This window comes from Pan paniscus, chromosome 7 (genome assembly GCF_029289425.2).
Source record: "Pan paniscus chromosome 7, NHGRI_mPanPan1-v2.0_pri, whole genome shotgun sequence".
NCBI classification, from domain to species: Eukaryota; Metazoa; Chordata; class Mammalia; order Primates; family Hominidae; genus Pan; species Pan paniscus.
This window is the reverse complement of record NC_073256.2, coordinates 36,485,861-36,506,916: the sequence shown is the minus strand read 5'-3', so window position 1 is coordinate 36,506,916 and position 21,056 is coordinate 36,485,861. Positions and strand designations below refer to the sequence as shown.

At 38.2% G+C, this 21,056-nt stretch overlaps 1 protein-coding gene across 47 annotated transcripts in view; it reads right to left on the bottom strand.

The window, feature by feature from the left end:
* Window positions 1-6,730: 6,730 nt before the first annotated feature.
* Window positions 6,731-21,056, bottom strand: part of PCM1 (pericentriolar material 1) — a 103,596-nt gene continuing 89,270 nt past the window's right edge. For all 47 annotated transcript variants that reach the window (XM_063607102.1, XM_063607106.1, XM_063607108.1 and 44 more), the window contains 5 exons: window positions 20,401-20,473; window positions 19,595-19,851; window positions 9,029-9,121; window positions 8,824-8,938; window positions 6,731-6,852 (listed from right to left, as the gene is read on the bottom strand). In XM_063607102.1, the coding sequence (XP_063463172.1) occupies window positions 6,827-6,852; window positions 8,824-8,938; window positions 9,029-9,121; window positions 19,595-19,851; window positions 20,401-20,473 (564 nt within the window). In that variant the 3' untranslated portion in view covers window positions 6,731-6,826. The remainder of the gene's footprint in view (window positions 6,853-8,823; window positions 8,939-9,028; window positions 9,122-19,594; window positions 19,852-20,400; window positions 20,474-21,056) is intronic.

Sequence of the window (21,056 nt, the reverse complement as noted above, 5' to 3'; positions counted from 1 at the left end):
CAATCAGATGTGGGGCAACCAACAACTCCGTTTTAACACGTCAATATCTAATATCTATGTGAACCTTAACATAAACCTTAACATACTTCCATATGAATTTTTTGAATCTTACCATACAGAAAGACTCTAATGCCAAGGGTGGCAAACTAACTTAAAGTATCATTTAGTTGTTTACTTTTAAGGTTGGAGAATGGACTACAATAACTGACTAGTTTTTCAAAGCCTAGGAGTGGGCAGAAAAACAGTTTATTGTAGTATCTTTCTTCTGTGTTGTCGACTAAGTAACATGCCCCAAGAAGACTTGAGGAACAACAAGAAGTCCCTGTTTTTTTTTTTTTCTGGCAGTGCCACCATGCCAAGAGAAGTCCAGAAGCCTCCCAAGTCATAGAAAATGGACAAAAGTTGGGGTCACCTGAATCCTTGTAATTTAATCCCATTTTTGTTATAAAATAAAGAGTTACTATGGTTTTTCACTTTCTTATTCGCTGGGACTTCAATAAACACCGATAATTATTTGTATAATTGCTCATTCACTAATTTCCATTTTTAATTCTTTTCGTAAGTCTTCCTTTGAAAATACTAAAAGCATCCTTGGATCTAGGATAATTCTTCCTGCATTTCACAGATAGGAAAATGAAGAACAGCAGGGTTTTTGGTTTTTTTTTTTGCATTGTACATTTCCAAATGTCATAGAAACTCTATCTCTTTGTTGCTTTATTATAATACTGTCCAAATATTTCCTGGTAAGGAATTGTAGGTTAAAACCAAAAGCATTCTAACATATATCTAATGTATATATGACTGCTAATATAGATAGAAGAAAAAAATTGAACTACATAATGTTACATAAATTGAACTTTTGAATCCTGATAAGCCCTGGAAGAGTATAGAACTTTTCTACATAAAAATTGAGACTGACCACTGAAACTACCAGATAATAAGCTTCAGAATTATATGAAATACAAAATACATATACTCATTTGGCTAGAAAACACCACCTGAAATACGCTTTTTTTTTTTTTTGCTATTATATACTCAAATTCAACGGAATTCGATGGGCCACAAAAATAAGTTATTAGTGATTTCTCTATTGAATATTTGTGTAATATAAATTTGACAACTGGTGGTGGGGGAATATAGAGAAAGGTAGGGAAGGGCAGAAAAAAGAGGCAAAATTACATAATCCAAGGTAAATTTGAAAATCATAATCCAAAAAGCTATTTGAAATACTGATTTTATAACTTAAAATTCATTATCTGTCTTAAATATTTTGGAGTGTAGAGGGAAGAGTGAGGGAATAGAAAGATTGGAAATGGCAAAGCTGACACTGGGGGGAAACTGCACATCTAAGATCCAAGATCCATTATAATGAAGGCCCTTTAGTCTCTGTCACCTAAGAAAAGGAAAATCTACAAAAAAAAGTATATAGCCAGAACATGTTCACAAAGGACACATAGAAGCAACTGTGGGTTCTGGTGGACAATCAGTATTTAAAACTCTGCCCTGGAAATTGATTTAATGATATGTTGGTTAGAACATTGAAAACAAAGCAAAACCACTCCACATTGAGCGTCCCAAACCCAAAGATCTGAAATGGTCCAAAATGCAAAACCTTTTCAGTACTGACCTGATGCTCAAAGGAAATGCTCACTGAAGCATTTTGAACTCTAGATTTGAGATGCTCAACCAGTATAATGTAAATATTCCAAAATCTGAAAGAAAAAAAAATCCCAAATCCAGAACTTAATCCATACTGAGTTGTCTTTTTTCTCCAACATAGGTAATTTGTATAGCACTTATACTCAAAACATTCTTATGAGCATTATTTCATTGAATAGAATAACCTATACCTATTCCCAGTCTAGGGAAATTCTCAATGTAACTGTGAGACAATAGCTGATGGTCACACTAGTAAGTGAAATTTTTATAAACAGCAATGAAGATGGGATAAGTCTAAATTTGTATCCATAGTCTCACTAAAAGTGGTTTAACACAAATGTTGACAACTGCTAGTGTGAAATGACATAGCTCTTTGCATCTTTCAAAGTATTTTGTGATCTGATCCACAGAAAAGCTCTAGGCAGGAAGCTATTGATTAAAGGTGAGGATTCCTAGCAAAATAGTATTTGCAACTATATGATTTGTTTTAAAATTAATCATGTGATTTGTTAAACCTACATATGGGGGATAGACAACTAACTACACTTTGGAAAAGTCTTAAGGCAAGAAATACATTTAGTATGTAAAAGAGATATAATAGAACTCTGTTGCATAGAAACTTTATACTGTGATTAGTTTTTAAAACAAGGAAATCAAGAGCTCTTTAAATTGCTGCTCCAAAATTTATTTTGTAACAGATTTTTCTAAGCTTATAAAGAAGAAATGAACTGGTAATTAGAAGTGTACATATATATGTATATACACACACATACACATACACAGGCTGAATATTGTTCATCCGAAATGCTTGGAAATAAGTCTTTTGGATTTTGGATTTTTTGAATTTTTGAATATTTATATTTACTGGTTGAGCATCCCAGATATGAAAATCCAAAATCCCAAATGCCCCAATAAACATTTCTTCTGAAGGTCATGTCAGCACTTAAAGTTGTGGATTTTGGAGCATTTCTAACAATGGATACTGAATCTGTTTGTGTATACGTGTGTGTGTGCATGCTTGCGTGCATCAAAGTCATTTGTAGGCACAGAGCTCCCTTCTGTTCCTTAATTTTCAGAAAATGATACCAGTGAATCTGAGGAAGAAACCAGACATGTAAAGACAGGGACTGTAAGAGTAACAATTAGAGTTGTACAACAGGAAATGCTGGCTCTTCCAGTCAAGGTGACTTGGAAACTTTATTTGTGTAGTGAAATAAGGGAAATCTAGAGTCAATCTCTTTTTGACAGATGAGCTGATTAAAGAAAGTTGGACAGGCTTGGTGAGGTGGCTCACACCTGTAATCCCAGCACTTTGGGAGGCCGAGGCGGGTGGCTCATGAGGTCAGGAGTTGTGAGACCAGCCTGGCCAATATGGTGAAACCCAATCTCTACTAAAAATACAAAAAAAAATTAGCCGGGCACGGTGGCAGGTGTCTGTAGTCCCAGCTACTCGGGAGGCTGAGGCAGGAGAATCACTTGAACCTGGAAGGTGGAGGTTACAGTGAGCTGAGATTGCACCACTGCACTCCCGTCTCGGCAACGGAGCGAGACTCTGTCTTCAAAAAAAAAAAAAAAAAAAAAAGTCGGACAAGAAACGAATCAGTCTATTTTTGAGTAAATATAAGAATGTTCTCTCTAGAGTATATATGTTATTCATGCTTTTTATTTGCTGTATTTTATGATGCTTTCACATCTTTACATGCTTGCTGATCAAAGAGGAACCACCCCATTCAGGGTCTGTCTCTTAGCGATAGCAAAGGTTCTTTGAGATAGCAAAGGTCTTTCTTAGCGATAGGTCTCTTAGAGATAGCAAAGGGCTCAGCCAGGAGCAGGTCTTTCATACGCATACCTATCAATCCCAAGTCTACAGCCCCAACCACACTCCTTATCTAATACTTGCACACTAAGCCACTATTTAGCCATCCTAAATCATCCTAGGACAAGGCCCCAGAGAATCAGACACCATCCCTATGGCCCACCGGTATTATTCAAACTAGCCAATCTTAAACCATTTACTCTACCCCGCCTGGCATTTCCTAAGGAAATCTCAAAAAAGGATCTAGCTAGTCTTGCTCCTTGCTCCTGTCTTACGCCACGTGACCAAAATTTGGTGCTTTGCCCATGACCCTATATAGCATGTGGTAACTCAACCTCTTTTTTCCTTTGAGACAGAGTGTCGCTGTATCACTGAGGCTGGAGTGCAGAGGCATGATCTTGGCTCACTGCAACCTCCACCTCCCAGGTTCAAGCGATTCTCCTGCCTCATCCTCCTGAGTAGCTGGCATTACAGGCATGTGCCACTATGCCCGGCTAATTTTTGTATTTTTTCGTAGAGACAGGGGTTTGCCATGTTGGCCACACTGGTCTTGAACTCCTGACCTCAGGTAATCCGCCCGCCTCGGCCTCACAAAGTGCTGGGATTACAGGTGTGAGCCATCGCACTGGCGGTAATCCACTCTGAAGCCTTTGAGTATAATAAACTTACTTCTTTGAAGTTTATTCTTCCTGTGGCCAGTGACTTCTATCATACCATTATTCAACATATACTTGTTTTTGTTTGTTTTTGAGATGGAGTCTCGCTCTGTCGCCCAGGCTCGAGTGCAGTAGCACCATCTCGGCCCACTGCAAGCTCCGCCTCCCGGGTTCACGCCATTCTCCTGCCTCAGCCTCCTGAGTAGCTGGGACTACAGGTGCCCACCACCACGCCCGGCTAATTTTTTGTATTTTTAGTAGAGACGGGGTTTCACCGTGTTAGCCAGGATGGTCTCGATCTCCTGACCTTGTGATCCGCCTGCCTCGGCCTCCCAAAGTGACATTTAAAGCTGTCAAGTCACCATTGTGGAACAAATTATAAAACATAAATGAGCATGTGAATTTAAAAGAAAATACAATTCAGGGTTGTATACAGGATATATATTTATTAACAGTGAAAAAGCATTTACCCAAAGTCAATGTTACAAAATACAAAGAGTACCTCCACAGTCTGGCCAGCTCATTATTTTAGGCATTATCTCAACCTGAATAAAGTTCTCTCTTACTCATTTTGAACTTTTCTCCCTCTATCTGTAACCAAAATTTTTAACTTCAAAATTAGGACAAATAGGAATACTGAATGCCTAACCCTTCAGCAATAGTTACTAGAGAAAACAGATTAAATAAATATATCTGCTCTCAAACCCTACGTATTTTAAAACTAAATTATCTACTAAAATAGAAAAACAATAGACTTAGATTAATAGCAGCTGTAACACCAGTCAAATAAGCAATTTTGATAAGGTTCATAGGTACTATGGTAATAACTAAGATATAAATACAATTTTTCCACTTTAATATGCATGCAGACAGAGAGAGAGACAGTATGTAAGACTGGGCTTGAGTACCAAAACAGTTTTTACCCTTTCCTGCTTAAAGTGGAGAAAATAAAGAATTTGAGTGTGCAGGTAACATAACTTATTGTTCCAATTTCCCTGAAGTTAGAGCACCTGGATAAGAACTCCGAATTCTGAATTGGTAATTTTCTGAATAGGTTTTATTAAAGTTGAAGATATATTGTCTTCCGTAATTTAAGTAGCAATACAGTAAATGTCCTCGCAGGGAAATCCTCATTTAATACTCCTTGAATGGACATTACACTGAGGTATACAGCAAGTTCACTTTTTTTTTTTTTTTTTTTTTTGAGACAGAGTCTCGCTCTGTTGCCAGGCTGGAGTGCAGTGGCATGATCTCGGCTCACTGCAACCTGCAACCTCCACCTCCCGGGTTCAGGCTATTCTCCTGCCTTAGCCTCCCAAGTAGCTAGGACTACAGGCATGTGCCACCTCTCCCAGCTAATTTTTTTATTTTTAGTAGAGACGGGGTTTCCCCCATGTTGGGCAGGATGGTCTCAATCTCTTGACCTCGTGATCTGCCCGCCTCGGCCTCCCAAGGTGCTGGGATTACAGGAGTGAGCCATGGCGCCTGGGCAGCAAGTAACAATTTTAAAGGAATACTCTCAACAAGTTCTTTTTTTTATGGGGTATTTCAGTTGTTAACAAAGTGAAAATACTTATTGGAACTAATTCTTCGTATTTTATTCGAGGAAGAACAATCTATAAGATTGACTTACTCATTGTTGACTGGTTTTTTGAAGCCTTACTGGGTATATGGACAGTTTGGGATAAAAAGCAAATCACTTTTCAAAAGCTGACTTAAAGTCACATAAACTTTCAATACTTCACCTGCAAATCTGCTTCAACCTCACTACACACAAAAGAAACTGCTATGCTTTGGCTTTAAATTACCATCTCAATAGGCAAGTTTATCTGAAGGCATATAGAATCTTGCTATTTTATTACAGAAATTTAGTTGTATTATTTATTATCCCCACTTGAAAAAGTTAAGTTTTTCATTTAAAATTAACCACAATGTTACTTCTCTGTGCAGAAATCTCCCTAATTATATAAAGCTTATTTTTTTTACTTTTAGTCTGAGGCGATGTAGATAAATATTTTCCAGAATTTCAAATCCTAACAGATAATGATGTAAGTTCTAGATACTGAGAACCTATGTTCTAAACTTATTATCCAATTTCAATGGATTAATAAATATTCTATAATAACTTCATAGGTATCCTGGATATCTTGATAATCTGCCCTATTCTTGCACAGGAATAGGACCTGCAGGTATCTAAAAGAAGAACATCAGACCCAACAGCAGCAACACTGGCATTAGTTGGAAGACTGGCCTAATGGATGGGCTTTATAACAAATAATATATTTCTCTAACTCTTAACCATTGCTCTTCTCTGAGCAGCCTAAAGTTATATAAAACATTGACTTGCTGTATAGAATTCAATATAATTTCCAAAGAAGATACTTTATAGATAAGTCCAAACTTTATTTAAAACTACATTTTAAATTCGTTACCAAACATCACAATGGGGAAAAAATCAAGACCCAAAAAAGAAGGGGGGAAAAAAAAAAAAAACCCACAGTGTGTCAAGGCTTAAATCTGTCCAGAATTCAGTTTCTGATGTTTTAAACTACCATGGGGAGAAATGACCACACCTATCAAAAAAGCAGTGTCAAACTAATTTACATTTTTATACAGATCAGATGTTTATTTAGTATTGTTTTCATATATGCATTGAGTATGTAAGGACAGAGTTAGATGAGCCTCTGAAGACATCTCATATACTCTGGGTTCCCACCGTTTCTGAAAAACAGAATAAAAATGCTTTATAAATTACTTATCGAATTACTAGAATTTAACATTGTTCTCTGTCATTAAAGCTTTTACTTTTAATATAACGTTATTATAAAAGAAATCCTAAGTTAGCTTGCTAATACAATTCCCTAACAGCACACAGTAAAAAAAGAATAGGTGAGGTGTTTCTGATTCAACAAGGCAGACTGAGCAGATACTTCGTGTCTCTCTAAAAACACTCCACTATGAAAAGAAAACAACTATAGAACAGAATAAATCTACACCAACAAAAGACTGGTTGTGAGAAAACAGAAGAGGGGATATCAACAAATTACCAGAATGCTCAATGCAGATGGAAGCATACCCAATGACAGGGGAGGAAGCTGCAGCTCAAACACTTGCAAGAGGCTGCAACTGAGAAGGGTACCATATTCTAACAGGTAGAAGTGGGCTGAAAACAGAAATTAACTGAAGGTCTGATATCTGAAGGGTCTTTCCTTCTCCTCAACTCCATTTCCAGGAAAAACAAAAACAATGAGATATCATGTGATTTTCATCAACTGATGAACTGATGGAGAACAACAAAAAGAAAACCCTTTGATCCTGATGCAAGAAACACTGAGTGGCTCCAGAGCTGTGTTATTAGACTCATACAGAAAATCTGAGACTATCGCTTGGCTCTACAATGAATGATATTTATATAGAAGCAACCTCAGAGAAGGTATAGAACCATTTAATTATATTACAAAAACAAAATGTAAGCGTATATAATAGCCTTAGTAATGTAAGAATATGGGTAAAACTGAACAGAGAACCAGGAAGAAAGCAGAGGAGGAGCAGCAAGGGATAATGACCAAAGTTGATGGAACAAAATGCACATATACTTAACCAAAATTGAAAGTAAAAAACAGAACAAACAAAAATAATATGAACACTGAGAGGAGGAGGAGAGAGAGGTAGGGCTAGATACATACTTGTCATCGGGTAGAAAAGAGGTATTATCTGCATCTTAAAAACTAAGAATCATAATATTTAGAGTTATAGTCTCCTAAAGAACTAAAAATCAATAATAAAAAGTGGGTTTTTGGGCTGGGCACGGTGGCTCACGCCTGTAATCTCAGCACTTTGGGAGGCTGAGGCAGGCGGATCACGAGGTCAGGAGATCGAGACCATCTGACTAACTTGGTGAAACCCCGTCTCTACTTAAAAAATACAAAAAAAATCAGCCAGGCGTGGTGGCGGGCGCCTGTAGTCCCAGCTACTTGGGAGGCTGAGGCAGAAGAATGGCGCGAACCCGGCAGGCGGAGGAGCTTGCAGTGAGCTGAGATCACACCACTGCACTCCAGCCTCAGTGGCAGAGTGAGACTCTGTCTCAAAAAAAAAAAAAAAAAAGTGGGTTTTTGCTATTTATAATATTTTTGTACCTTTCTTAAACCATGGGCATCTCTACATTTTTTTTTTTTTTTTTTTTTTGAGATGGAGTCTCGCTCTTTCACCCAGGCCAGAGTGCAGTGGCGCTATCTCAGCTCACTGCAAACTCCACCTCCTGGGTTCACGCCATTCTCCTGCCTCAGCCTCCCGAGTAGCTGGCACTACAGGCGCCCGCCACCGCGCTCGGCTGATTTTTTGTATTTTTAGTAGAGACGAGGTTTCACCATGTTAGCCAGGATGGTCTCCATCTCCTGACCTCGTGATCCACCCGCCTTGGCCTCCCAAAGTGCTGGGATTACAGGCGTGAGCCACCACGCCCAGCCAGCATGTCTACATTTTTTAAAACTAAAGATTTGAATAGAAAAAAATTATCTGACACTGTTTTATAAATAGTTGAACTAAAATTCTTACAGAATTATACTTTCTTTCTAGTATTTGGCTTAAATCTCCCAGGTCAGTAGTAGCATATTTAAAAAAAATAAAACACAATAGTAGTATGAAGATTCAATGATTTTTCAATATGGCAAGATTTAAATTGATAACTCTTACCAGGTTCTTTTAGTGTCTCAGAATTTCCAGCTAATTCTTCGGTCTGCATTTCACATATTTCACCAGATAAATGGTTTTTCTGTTCTTCTTCTACCATTTTCTTTCTTAGATCTGCCTTTGGAATGAAAATTAAAAATACAAATCATTTTTCATTTTAACAATATTTGTTATGTAAAGACAAGTTTAATTAAAGACAGCTAAATACCTCTGAATATATTGTCAGTTTCAGTGGTAAATCTTCAACTTTTACAAAATCTTCTTCATCAGACTTTTGACTTATATTACCAGATTCTGCTTCCTGTAATGTAATGAAAAAAAAGATACATACTCTAGATCCAAACCAGTCATCCATGTAAAGAAATAGTGAATTATTTTCTCAGTAATTCTATCATATTTTGTTTTCTTCTACATTCAGCTCTATGAATAATTTAGAAATATGCAGTTCATAGGAAAAGCTACATATCACAGCTGTGAAACATACTGTCAAGCTGTTACCATTTTGTCAAAAAAAAAAAAAAAAAAAGGCTGGGGGGCAGTTCATACATGCTGAAGAAATAGTTACAACCGGGAGGACTAAAAACAGAAAGACAACTCTTGTTTTTTCATATGTTTACTGAACACGAGAGCTGTACCCAGCAGAATGTAAGTAACCACTTACAAACTTTTCAGTGTATCAACTCTGATGGGGCTGTTAGAAAGCTGAGGTATGAATTTAGTAACTGTCTTTTGTGATCACCTTAAACTGTTTTTCCTAAACTTGAATTCTATTTTTTTCCCTCCTAGTTCTCCCTTCTGATTTTTAATAGTATCATAATTCTACCAATTATCCAAGTAGAAATCTTAGGTTTTTCTTCTTCTTGCACTATTTCTCACCCTGCTCCTGTTCAGCTTATATTTCATACTTATATAATAGTAGATCCCCCAATCTAGCTTGATAGTATATGCTATAGTCATCAGATTAATCTTCACAGCCCATAAATTTGACCATTTCACTTCCTTGCACAAAAACATTCAGTAGGATCCCTGACTAAAATTCAAATTCAAGAGCTTTTATAATCTACCTTTGACTTAATTTCAATTAAATGTCTTCTATGGCAACTAGACAATGATCAGGTAAGAATAAATCTAACCGGTAATTTTCGAAGTTTTAAATGTGTAATTGTACTCGTAGTGAGGCAAACAAAAGAGTTAGAAGAGTTACTCTTTGTACTAACGTTTTTCAAAGATTATAAGCCCCCTCTCTAAGAAATTATGAAATCATAACTGTAAATATATATTTAAGAAGAAATTTTAAGACACACGGCCTCACTCTGTTGCCCAGACTGGAATGCAGCGGGGGCAATCATAGTTCACCATAGTCTAGAACTCCTGGGCTCAAGTGATCCTCCTGCCTCAGCCTCCTGAGTGCTAGGACCACAGGCATGCACTATCACGCTTGGCTAATTTTTAATTTTTTGTAGAGACAGGGTCTTACTATGTTGCCCAGGTTGGTCTCAAACTCCTTTTAGTTCTATCCAACAAAAGCATTGATTGGAAATGACCCAAGTTAAGTTTCACTTATGTTTGCAATTCAAGGAAGATGAAGGCTGTTTTAAAGGCCTTTGTTTTATGGGGGTTTTGGTCAGGTATTTTCAGGCCTGATCTCCATTTTAATTTTGCTTTAACAATTCCCCCCTTTTGGCTGCCCTCTCAGCTTGAGGGTGGCCAAATGGAGGAGCATTATCCTGTAACCACTACTGACGCAGAAGTTGGGATGAAAAGTCAGGTAAAGTTGTTATCATCAAAAGTTATGTTGGGATTCAGTCATGCACCCTCCATCAAGTTTACACAGTGTTAGCTTCCCTGATGGCAATCATCTGACGTGTGAGTGGCTGCTGGAAAGCATTTAAACCCCTTGTGGGGATATAAAGCACAAGGGAAGAAAACACAGTAACTGTAGCAAGAACTTAAAGATCCCTCTAAGCAAAGATTCCCAGGGGCCTAAAATTTAACCAACTGAATAAATCAATGGAGGAGGCCTTGCTTATCTAATAAAAAAATTCTGATTTATTAAGATCTTTTAAATATGGGGCAACAATATCTAATTAACATAAAAACAATACGTTTCACCCAAAGCTCATCCCTGTGAGCAGCTAAACTTCTACTGGAGTTCCAGTGAGACCAAATGACTCATCTCAGATTGTATTGCTTGAAGAGTATCGAAAGTATCATTAAAACTTTTTTTCAAGGGTTGCTGAAATATCCATAAGCCATTTTTCCAATTCAGAGACTGCCAGCTAAAGAAAAAGCGATCTTACCAAAGAACAAAATCTAGAACCCCTTCATATATTCGAGTTTGGGAGATCACAGGGAGTTCTTTTGTAAGGGATCACTTCATGTACAAACAACCCCAGATTAAGAATTTCACTACCATTTAAAGAGTCATATCTGGTCATTTTAGGTAGGAAATAGCCCAAACCACAGTGTCCAGACCATATAGGTGAAAGCATTTATATATTTTGTTGCCATACAAGATAAATAATCCAGTATTACTGAGAGAAAGGGGCAAAGGAGATCCTATTACCCACCAATTGGGAATGATGTGATTGTCATGGTTATTCTCTGTCATATCTGCATCTGCACACTGCCAGGTAGAATGGTTATGATTTAAATAGAAAGAGGAATAAAAAAACACTTCTATGTATTACACATGGGTACCATCGCCAAATAAGGATGACTTGTTTCCTTTTCAAATATGCCCTGAATACTGATCTTAAAAACTCTATTGTATACACTGAAACTACAGGGGTATTCCATTTGCCTCTAGAGTTTCCTTTGAACCAATGTCAGTTTCAGTCCGTTCTCTACTAATATAGTCAAGGGTATCATGGTGAAGCTCTGATTTTAAATATGTGTCATTATATAGGAGAGCAGTCTCCCTAATTTGTGTTAAATCATAAAGTCTAACTGCATATAGGGAGACTGGAACCCTGGCTAGATTAGGCCCAGTTCCATTAAGGTTTTCTGTCCATAGTGATAAAATTACCAGCAATAAAATCAATAGTAGTGACAGGACATACCTTTGCTTCTGTAACTTCTTCCCAGTGCGAAGTCAGTCAACCATAAATATCAACCAACCTGCTAGGGGAAGGATACCAAACCTTTTCATAAAACCAATTGGTCACCCAAGTGTGTGTGGGAGTAGATTTCGGTATTAGTTGTGATTCCATTCATCTATATGACTACATGGCCAGCAATTGCTTTGGTTGAGTGAGAGTGGCTATTCTTTGAACATAAGACCTTAGAGGATATTCTGAGTAGGAAAAGTTCCCAACAAAAGTTTGAACATTTTGTGTTAATGCAAAACCAAATCAAAACTTAATGAGAAAAGTTTTAAATGTAGTCTTTTTTCATTGTGGTGGTAAGTTGTTTACTTCACGATGCCACCTGCTCCTAGGGAAGGCTTTCCCTTATATATCTTTAAGTCACCTATAGGTTGTCAAGTCCAAGAGTCTAAGGAAGCTCTCTCTACTTGAGAGAGATGGACCCAAGGCTCAAAACGGTTTGCTGCATTGTGAGTTGTAAGAGCTGTCTGCTACAGTCCTTTCCAATGAGGCTCAAGGGCAATTTTTCTCTGCTGTTGTTTCCAAAAGATCCAATCTCCACGTTCTAAGTTATGGAAGCCAGTCATAGATCATCACTGGTAGGCAGTTCACAAAAAGCCTCCTTCAGCTGGTAGAAATAGACTTTTGCATAATCCATGAAGGTCTTAGAGTATTGAGTCATTTCAGAGCTAACAAATACAGGTGATACATGGGGTTCTGGTATTAAAGGCATAGGTCTTCCAGTTATTTCATAAGGGGTCAAATTTGTGTTTTTCTGTAGCGGTTGATGTAATTGCCATCAGGGCTAGTGGTAAAATTTTTGGCCAAGGTAATCCAGCTGACAATTTAGCTAATTTTAGTTTCAAGATACAATTTGTCCATTCAAGCTTTCCAGAAGACCGAGGATGACAAGGCCAATGGTAGTGCCACCGAGTTTGAAAATCCTGTTTATCTGATAACCTGTTAAGGAAAATGAGTTCCCTTATTACCGGAGATCTCTCCAGAAAAGCCCCATAAAGGAAATACATTTCCTAAGAATTTTTTGCTACTGTTGAGGCATCAGCCTTTCTATAAGGGTAAGTCCCAATCTATCTTGTAAACAGGTACACTACCGCAAGAATGTACTGATACCTCAATGAGGGTGGCAACTGAATGAAATCCATCTGCAGACCTACATATGGTCTAGCAGGTGGTAGAAATCTTAAGGGTCTTTCCAGCTTTATGAGTTTGACAAGCCACACTGTTGTAAGCCATTTCTGCTTTCATAATCTTTTTCATAATCTGAAACGTTTTTCTTCACCATGATGGTTTGTAGAGTGCAGGGCCTTTAATAATAATGACAGTTTGAAGGACTCAGGAAGGACCAGCTGGCTGTCTGGGCCTTCAGTGAGTCCTTGCTGAGCATGAAATTTGCAACCTTTAAGATTCCATTTTTGTTGTTTCAACTCAAGTGCACAGCATTGTTTACTGAACAAATTATCCTGAGTGATTTGATCTTGGTCAATTCTGTGGAGTTCATTCAAAATGGGTATTTTGTCAATTTCAGACTTGGCCATAAAAGTCCACACATGCATTTCCTTGATACTCAGGTTCAGTCCTACGAGCATGAGCATCATTTTTATTAAGAGCTACTTGTGAGGGCAGCAGAATAGCTGAAAGAAGCTCATCTGGCAGAGGTCCAGTACTGATGGGGGTTCCACTACAAGTGAGAAACCCTTTGTTTCCACAACATTCCAAAATCATCACTCACTCCAAAGGCATACCTATTATCTGTATAAATGGAAAATGATTGGCATTTTGCTATATGGTTAAGTCTTAGATCACGTAATTCTTCGGGTTGTCCTGACTTAAATTGAGAAAGAATTCCCTTTTCTATTAGTTCATACTGAGTTGTTACAGCATGTCCTGCTCAGTATTTCTCCTCTACAGTTTTTTCATAGGATCCATCAATAAAATGTATTTATTCAGAATTATTTAATGAAGTTTTCCATAAGTCAATGTGAGGAGTCAATAGTTATGATACCACACACACACAGTTTTGGTCTTCCTATTGTTCAGACAGAGGCAGCAAAGTGGTAGGGTTAAGCAGACTGACATCTGAGATAGAGATTAGAAGGTGACAGGAGAAGGATATCATAAAATGTTAGTCTACTTATTAAGACATGTTGGATCTGACTGGAAGGTAATGAGCTTTCAATTGCATGTGAAACTTGTAGGTAACATTTATTCCCTAATACTAGGTCAGATAAAGTTTCTATCAATTTAGCTGCTGCTGTCACTGCTTTTAGATGGTTTGGATATGCTCTGACAACTCGATTTAACTGTAACCTATAATAAGCAATGGGTCAGTAGCTTCCTCCATGTTTCTGAGTTAAGGACTCCTAAGGATGGATTATCACATTTGATAATCCCAAAGTGAAAGGTTTTAAACAACTTGGGTATCCTGAACCTGAAGGGGTTATAAGGCCAGGTTTATTTTATTGAAAGCTTGTTCCTAATTATCTTCCCATGGCAAAGCTCTGGGACAGAGATTTTTCTAAATTCAGGCAAGGGGGAAGCCAGCAGAGAAATTTGGGACTCAAGATCTACAGTATCCCATAAGACCAATGAACTCCCTTAACTGCCTTAGTTCCACTGGGCCTAGGGAACCCTTGGATTGTTTTTATTATTTCAGTTAAGAGGAAAATTCTCTCTGCAGTCAGATCATGTCCTATGTAATGGACCTTTACTCTACAGCAGGGATCTGCAACCCCCAGTACCAGTCCAGGGCCTGTTAAGAACCAGGCCAAATAGCAGGAGGTGAGTGGTGGCGGGAGCCAGCGAGCCAAGTTTCGCCTTTATTTAAACCTACTCCCATCACTCACATTCTCACCTGAGCTCTGCCTCCTGTCAGATCACTGGCGGCAACAGATTCTTGTAGGAGCTTGAACCCTATCGTGAACTGCTCATGCCAGAGATCTAGGTTGCGTGCTCCTTATGAGACTCTAATGCCTGATGCTGTGTCATTATCTCTCATCATCCCCAGATATGACCATCTAGTTTCAGGAAGACAAGCTCAGGTCTCCCACTGATTCTGCATTGTGGTGAGTTGTATACCAATTTCATTATATAACGTAATAATAATAGAAATAAAATATACAAAAATTTAATGCATTTCAATCATCCTGAAACCATCCCCCTTACCCCAGTCCATGGAAAAACTGTCTTCCATGAAACCAGTCCCTGGTGCCAAAAAGGCTGAGGACAGCAGCTCTACAGAACTAAAGTTTTGCCATTGAGGCCTTATGTCCATTGTAAGCTAAAAGTATGAAAGATTATCTACATATAGACAGAATACAATTTCTATGGAATTGTAAGGTGGACAGGTCTTGGTATAATGTCTGAGAAAAACAAGATAGAGCTTCAGCGAACCCCTGTGGCACTACAGTCCAAGTATATTGCTGGTTCTTCCAGGTATAAGCAGAGAACTACTGGCTTACTGGAATACTGAAAAAGGCAGAGGAAAGATCGATCCCACTGTGAACCATTTAGAATCTTTAGGCACATTAGATAACAAAGTGTTAGGATTTGGAATAGCAGGAAATCTTGGATTGACAATTTATTGCATGTAAGTCTTGAACAAATCTCCAACTTTGTTATATATTTTTATATATATATCTATATATATGTGTGTATATATATATATATATTTTTTTTTTGAGACGGAATCTGGCTCTGTGGCCAGGCTGGAGTGCAGTGGCACGACCTCAGCTCACTGCAACCTCCACCTCCCGAGTTCAAGCGATTCTCCTGCCTCAGTCTCCTGAGTAGCTGGGACTACAGGTGTGCATCAGCACTCCCAGCTAATTTTTATATTTTTAGTAGAGATGGGGTTTCACCATATTGGCCAGGATGGTCTCAATCTCTTGACCTCCTGATCCGCCCGCCTCGGCCTCCCAAAGTGCTGGGATTAAAGGTGTGATGGATTTCTTAACTGTAGGATTACAGTATTATAGAGACAAGTACAAGGAATTGTTTTATTAAATCCTCTATAACTGGGTAAAGCCCTTGGATTGCCTCTGACTCTAGGGGGCATGAGGGCAATTTAGGCAATGGCTTGGAATAATGTATTTGTATTTTTATAGGCTTACCACTTTTAATCTTCCCTTTGTCAGTTGAGAAACAAGCCCACAAACATCTGGGTACTTCAGAAAGGTCTAGGTTGGTATAAGAAAGAGTGAGTTTCAATATGATCAATGCCTGCTTGTAGGAAACAGAGCAGTTCAGGTTTAGAAGGGTCAGGAAGCTCTAAAATTAACTTTCCTTCCAGAGAGAACTTTAAGTGCCCTCTCAATTTAGTGTCATATTGTAGGAAGGCATGCTTTTCTGGAGATTAGTCCAACTGTCATTTAGACTGGTTCACAGAGGATTCTCTGAACTTGACTGGAAACGTGAAATATTTTCTTTCCTCCAAGGGATTGGCTGATTTATTAGGATGGGGTTGAAAGTGGATAAGGTATCCACCAACACTGTACGTGACTCCCACTGATGCTGATCTTAGTTTCCCCATGTTTATTTAAGGGCCTTATGGAGAGTAACATACCAGAGAATCCCTTGATGTCCCATTGGTGTTGATTATTGGCTTCAGAGTCAAACCCTTGGGAACGTTTTTTTTTTTTTTTTTTTTTGAGATGGAGTTTTGCTCTTGTTGACCAGGCTGGAGTGCAATGGCACCATCTTGGCTCACGACAACCTCCACCCACTGGGTTCAAGCGATTCTCCTGCCTCAGCCTCCTGTGTAGCTGGGATTACAGGCATGTGTCACCACGCCTGGCTAATTTTGTATTTTTAATAGAGACAGGGTTTATTCATGCTGGTCAGGCTGGTCTTGAACTCCCGACCTCAGGTGATCTGCCTGCCTTGGCCTCCCAAAGGGCTGGGATTACAGGCATGAACCACCATGCCTGGCCCAGCCTTGGGAACTTCATCTAATGAGGAAATAGTCTGGCCCAACACAGGTAGGTCCATTAGAGGACTGGTCAAGCGTGGAGCCTCTTTTCTTCAATGGCCTGTTTACAGAAACTGATTTTTATCTAGTTCTAATGTTCTCTCAAAATGTTCAGCTATGGTGACTAATATAGCCATATCAGTGACTTGCCATCCAATCTTGTGTTTTTTAATCAAGTCACCAGACTCTAGTCAGAGACTATTAATGAATAAAACCATAAAAACCATTTCAGTTCCCGCAGGAAATACTCCCTGCTGTATTTTAAGACCAGAATGTTTAAATTAATTAACAAATGAGATTTCCAATCTAGCCGTGTAATCAGAAATAGATTCAACTTTTTGGACTAGTCAATCTTTTGTGGAAAGACCATGGGATAGCTTCTAGATGTTTTCCAGTTGTTTTTGTAGCATCTTTTGGGCTATCCACAGAAGTAGCTCTTAAAGGGTTGGCAATACTCTTCTGAGGCTTATGCCATCCTGCCGTAGTCATCCATTAACATGCTTCCCCAGTGGCTAATATCATGCGTAGAAACTGACAGAAATCAGGAAGCCCAGGGTCATTCTAAATCTAAATTCCTCAGCAAACTGTTTTGGATTTTCCTTGGGATTTGGAAAATCTTTTGCTATGGCTCTGAGTTCAGCTTTTGACCCAGAAGTAAAAGTACTTACAGGAGCCAGACCTCGGTGTCCTGGCTGAGGGTCTAACTAAGCAAAGCATTAGCCTAACTTCCTTTCTGTCACATCGTCCAGAGTGAAAGGGTAATTGTGCAAAAGGATTAAGATGACTGAACAAATGGGTTAGTGGACTCAGAATAATTAGAGGAGGATAAGCAGAGTAACAGGTCAGAGTGAAATCACTCCCTACATACAATTCATTTTATTTGGTTGTCAATTCACTGCTTAAGCTTTTCATCTGTCTTATTTGCCTTTAGCAAGGAATCTTTTAGCGAGGCAATTTTGGAATTATATCTTTTAGAAGCCTGTATACAACAATCAAAAACTGCTTCCCATTGTTTCTAAGGCATTTAGGATCCCTTCTTTTCTAATGTCCACATAAACAATTTTATCTAGATTAAAACTTCTCCACTGTAACTTTAACTTTAACTCTTCTCTGGTAAAGTGTAACCATTTCTCTAGAAAGGCATAGTTAAAGGCATAGTTTCATGTTCCTAATTTCTAAACATAAAATTTGCTAGAGTTCTAGAAAGAGGGGTCCCAGAGTCTTTAGGTGTCAATGAACCCATAATACCCTATCTTTCTAAACCTCACCTACCTGAGGCTGCCAACTGGACCCAGTCTAGTTACTGTCAAACATCTAGTTCGACCTCTGGATCCAGTAAAAAATAAAATTACCCAGCTGGGTGCAGTGGCTCACGCCTGTAATCCCAGCACTTTGGGAGGCTGAGGCAGGCGGATTACAATGTCAGGAGATCGAGATCATTCTGGCTAACACGGTGAAACCCTGTCTCTACTAAAAATACAAAAAATTAGCCGGGTGTGGTGACACAAGTCTGTAATCCCAGCTACTCGGGAGGCTGAGGCAGGAGAATCACCTGAACCCAGGAGGCAGAGGTTGCAGTGAGCCGAGATCGCGCCACTGCACTCCAGCCTGGATGACAGAGCGAGACTCGGTCTCAAAATAAAATTACTCAAATAAACTCAGAGAGCTCAGGACACAAACTGTGGAGCCTGAAATCCGAGAGGGACTTACCCAGGACCTCCAGATGCAGCGAGAAAGCAGTAAGCACAATGGACACCTTTTGCCTGGTTCCTCGATGCTTCCAGAGGCCACAGGGGGTCTCTTTCAAATCCTACTCTGACACCAAACTGTGAAAGACAAATCTGAGACACAATAAAATTTTAGAGTTTATTTGAGTAAGAAGCAATTCAGGAAGTGGGAACACCAGACCAAAAGAGATTTAGTGTTCCACTGACAAAATATCAGAGGCAAGTATTTATTTGGAAAATGTGGAAGTAAAATAAATTATTTGCTTGGTTTGCAATTACAAAATTGTCTTTTATCAAGTACCTTCTCAGAAAGTCCCTAGTCACATATCCATATGTTAGGGGGCTACTTATGACAGGCTGGGGTTAAGCTTTGGTTCTAACAGAAGCATTTATCAGAAATGACCCACGTGAAGTTTCATTTATGTTTGCAGCTTAAGCAAGATTAATTACTTTAAAGGTTTTTGCTTTCCTCTGCTCAAGTATTTTTCAGACCTGGGCTTCACTTGAATTTTCATTTAGTACTATCATGAGTACAGATTTCCTAGTTTTTTTTTTTTTTTTTATCATTCACTGTATAAAGATTCTGTTGTCAAACTGTTTTATTTCCTATCCCAAGTGTAAATCTTTAAGTTTATTGAAAATTTGCAATATATTCTAAACAGTTGAGAAGAATAGGTAGTATAAAGGATAAAGGAGGATTCATGCATCATTACCACTTCAGAGCCGAACTTAAGATGAACTCTTTTTATCCCTTTGGTTCTCAAAATTATAAAACAGCATGTGGGTTTTGAGATGGACATCTTAATTCACTATTACCCTTCTGCTAAAGTTAAAGTGTGAATTAGAAAAATGTTCCAACATGTTCTAAACCTAAACACAAAATGGTTTACATGTGGAGAATGCTAATCTGAAAATGAAGAAATATGCACAGAAATGAAAAGTAAAAAATATTTGGAAATGTAAATGATACATACATAGTCATTCACTAACACTGGAGATTCAGTATCAGGACTTCCAGCCAGAGAGCTTTCAGGAGTTTCCTGAGCAGATTTAACTTCTTTGACTCTAGGCACTAAGGGTTCCATTTCAGGTAAACGTAACGGCAAAGGGTTAGGCTGTTGAGTTGAATCAACAGTAGGAGGTGAGTCCTTATGGGCAGCACTATTTAAAGGTTGCTCATCTTCCAAGATATTGAGGTAACAGGGTTTCACAGGACAGTTATCTTGGTCATCTGTCATCAAAAGAAAGTCTTAACATTAGTGTAATGCAAAAAATGTTAAATTTTACTATTATACTAATAAAGACAATACGCCTGAATAAGAGCAATCAAGATATTTAAGACCAAAAAGAAAAGGCAACTACAAATTTTCCTTATCAATGGTTCCCAAATTTAGTTGATCAAAATCACCTGGGAGCATTTTAAGACTCAGATTCCTGAAATCCACCTGATTTCTAAAAAATTAGGACTTTCAGTAATAAGGCCTACAAATGGATATTTTTTTTAAATCTACCATTATTTGTATCTAAAGATGCGATGCTCTTGACAGAATTTTTGTCTGTGCAGGTAAATATTTGTCACCTTTTCTTTATTGTTTATAGAAACAAATTCTTACGTTTTCTACAAAGGATTTATAGGGAGAAGAAAAACATACATCAGGTCCAAAGTACTTTCAAACTAAGAATTTTAGTGTTTTCTGTGTGTTTTTTTTTTTTTTTTTTTTAGCTTTTAAGCAAATAAAGGAAATTATCTTAAAATCAAAGACTTATTTAGATTTCTTACTTTTACTAGTGGCTTCTCGTTCCAATGGGACATTTTTGCTTTCTGCTGTCTTTTTAAAGTCACGTTGTAGGACCTAGAAGGGAAAAATGTTTTAATAGCAGGGCCTGAAATATATGGTCACTATAAAAGAGATGATCACTAGTGTGTAGTTTTTGTCCAACCCAAGACCTTCATACAAAGAAATTTAAAAGTATCTTCTAAAACTATTTCAAGGAGGCGGCTTTGGTTGTGATTTCAAGATGGATTTCAAGATGGCTAAGTTAAAGGGTTTCCTTGTTGCCTTAAAAACACACACACACACAATAATACAACTGGAATGAACAGACTGCACTGTTCATTTTTTTTCAGACTCTAAAAGACACTTAATGCAGACAAGAAGGGAATGAAGGAGGAAGTGACGAGAGGAAGATGAACAAAGCTAAATGCCTTCAGCAGGGAGAGGAAACAAAAACTGCGATTCACCTCATAACTGTAAGTAACAGATCTAGAAAGGAAGACATTATGATGTTGGGGCAGGAGCTGGAGATGAAACAGTGGTGGTAGTTGTTTAAAACTGTTTAAGGAAAATGTGCCTACGTAGGTTCTCTCCTCCAACCTCAACAGAAAATGGCACGTTATATTTTAGAGAAATTAAACTAGTGAGCCCCAGACCTGGG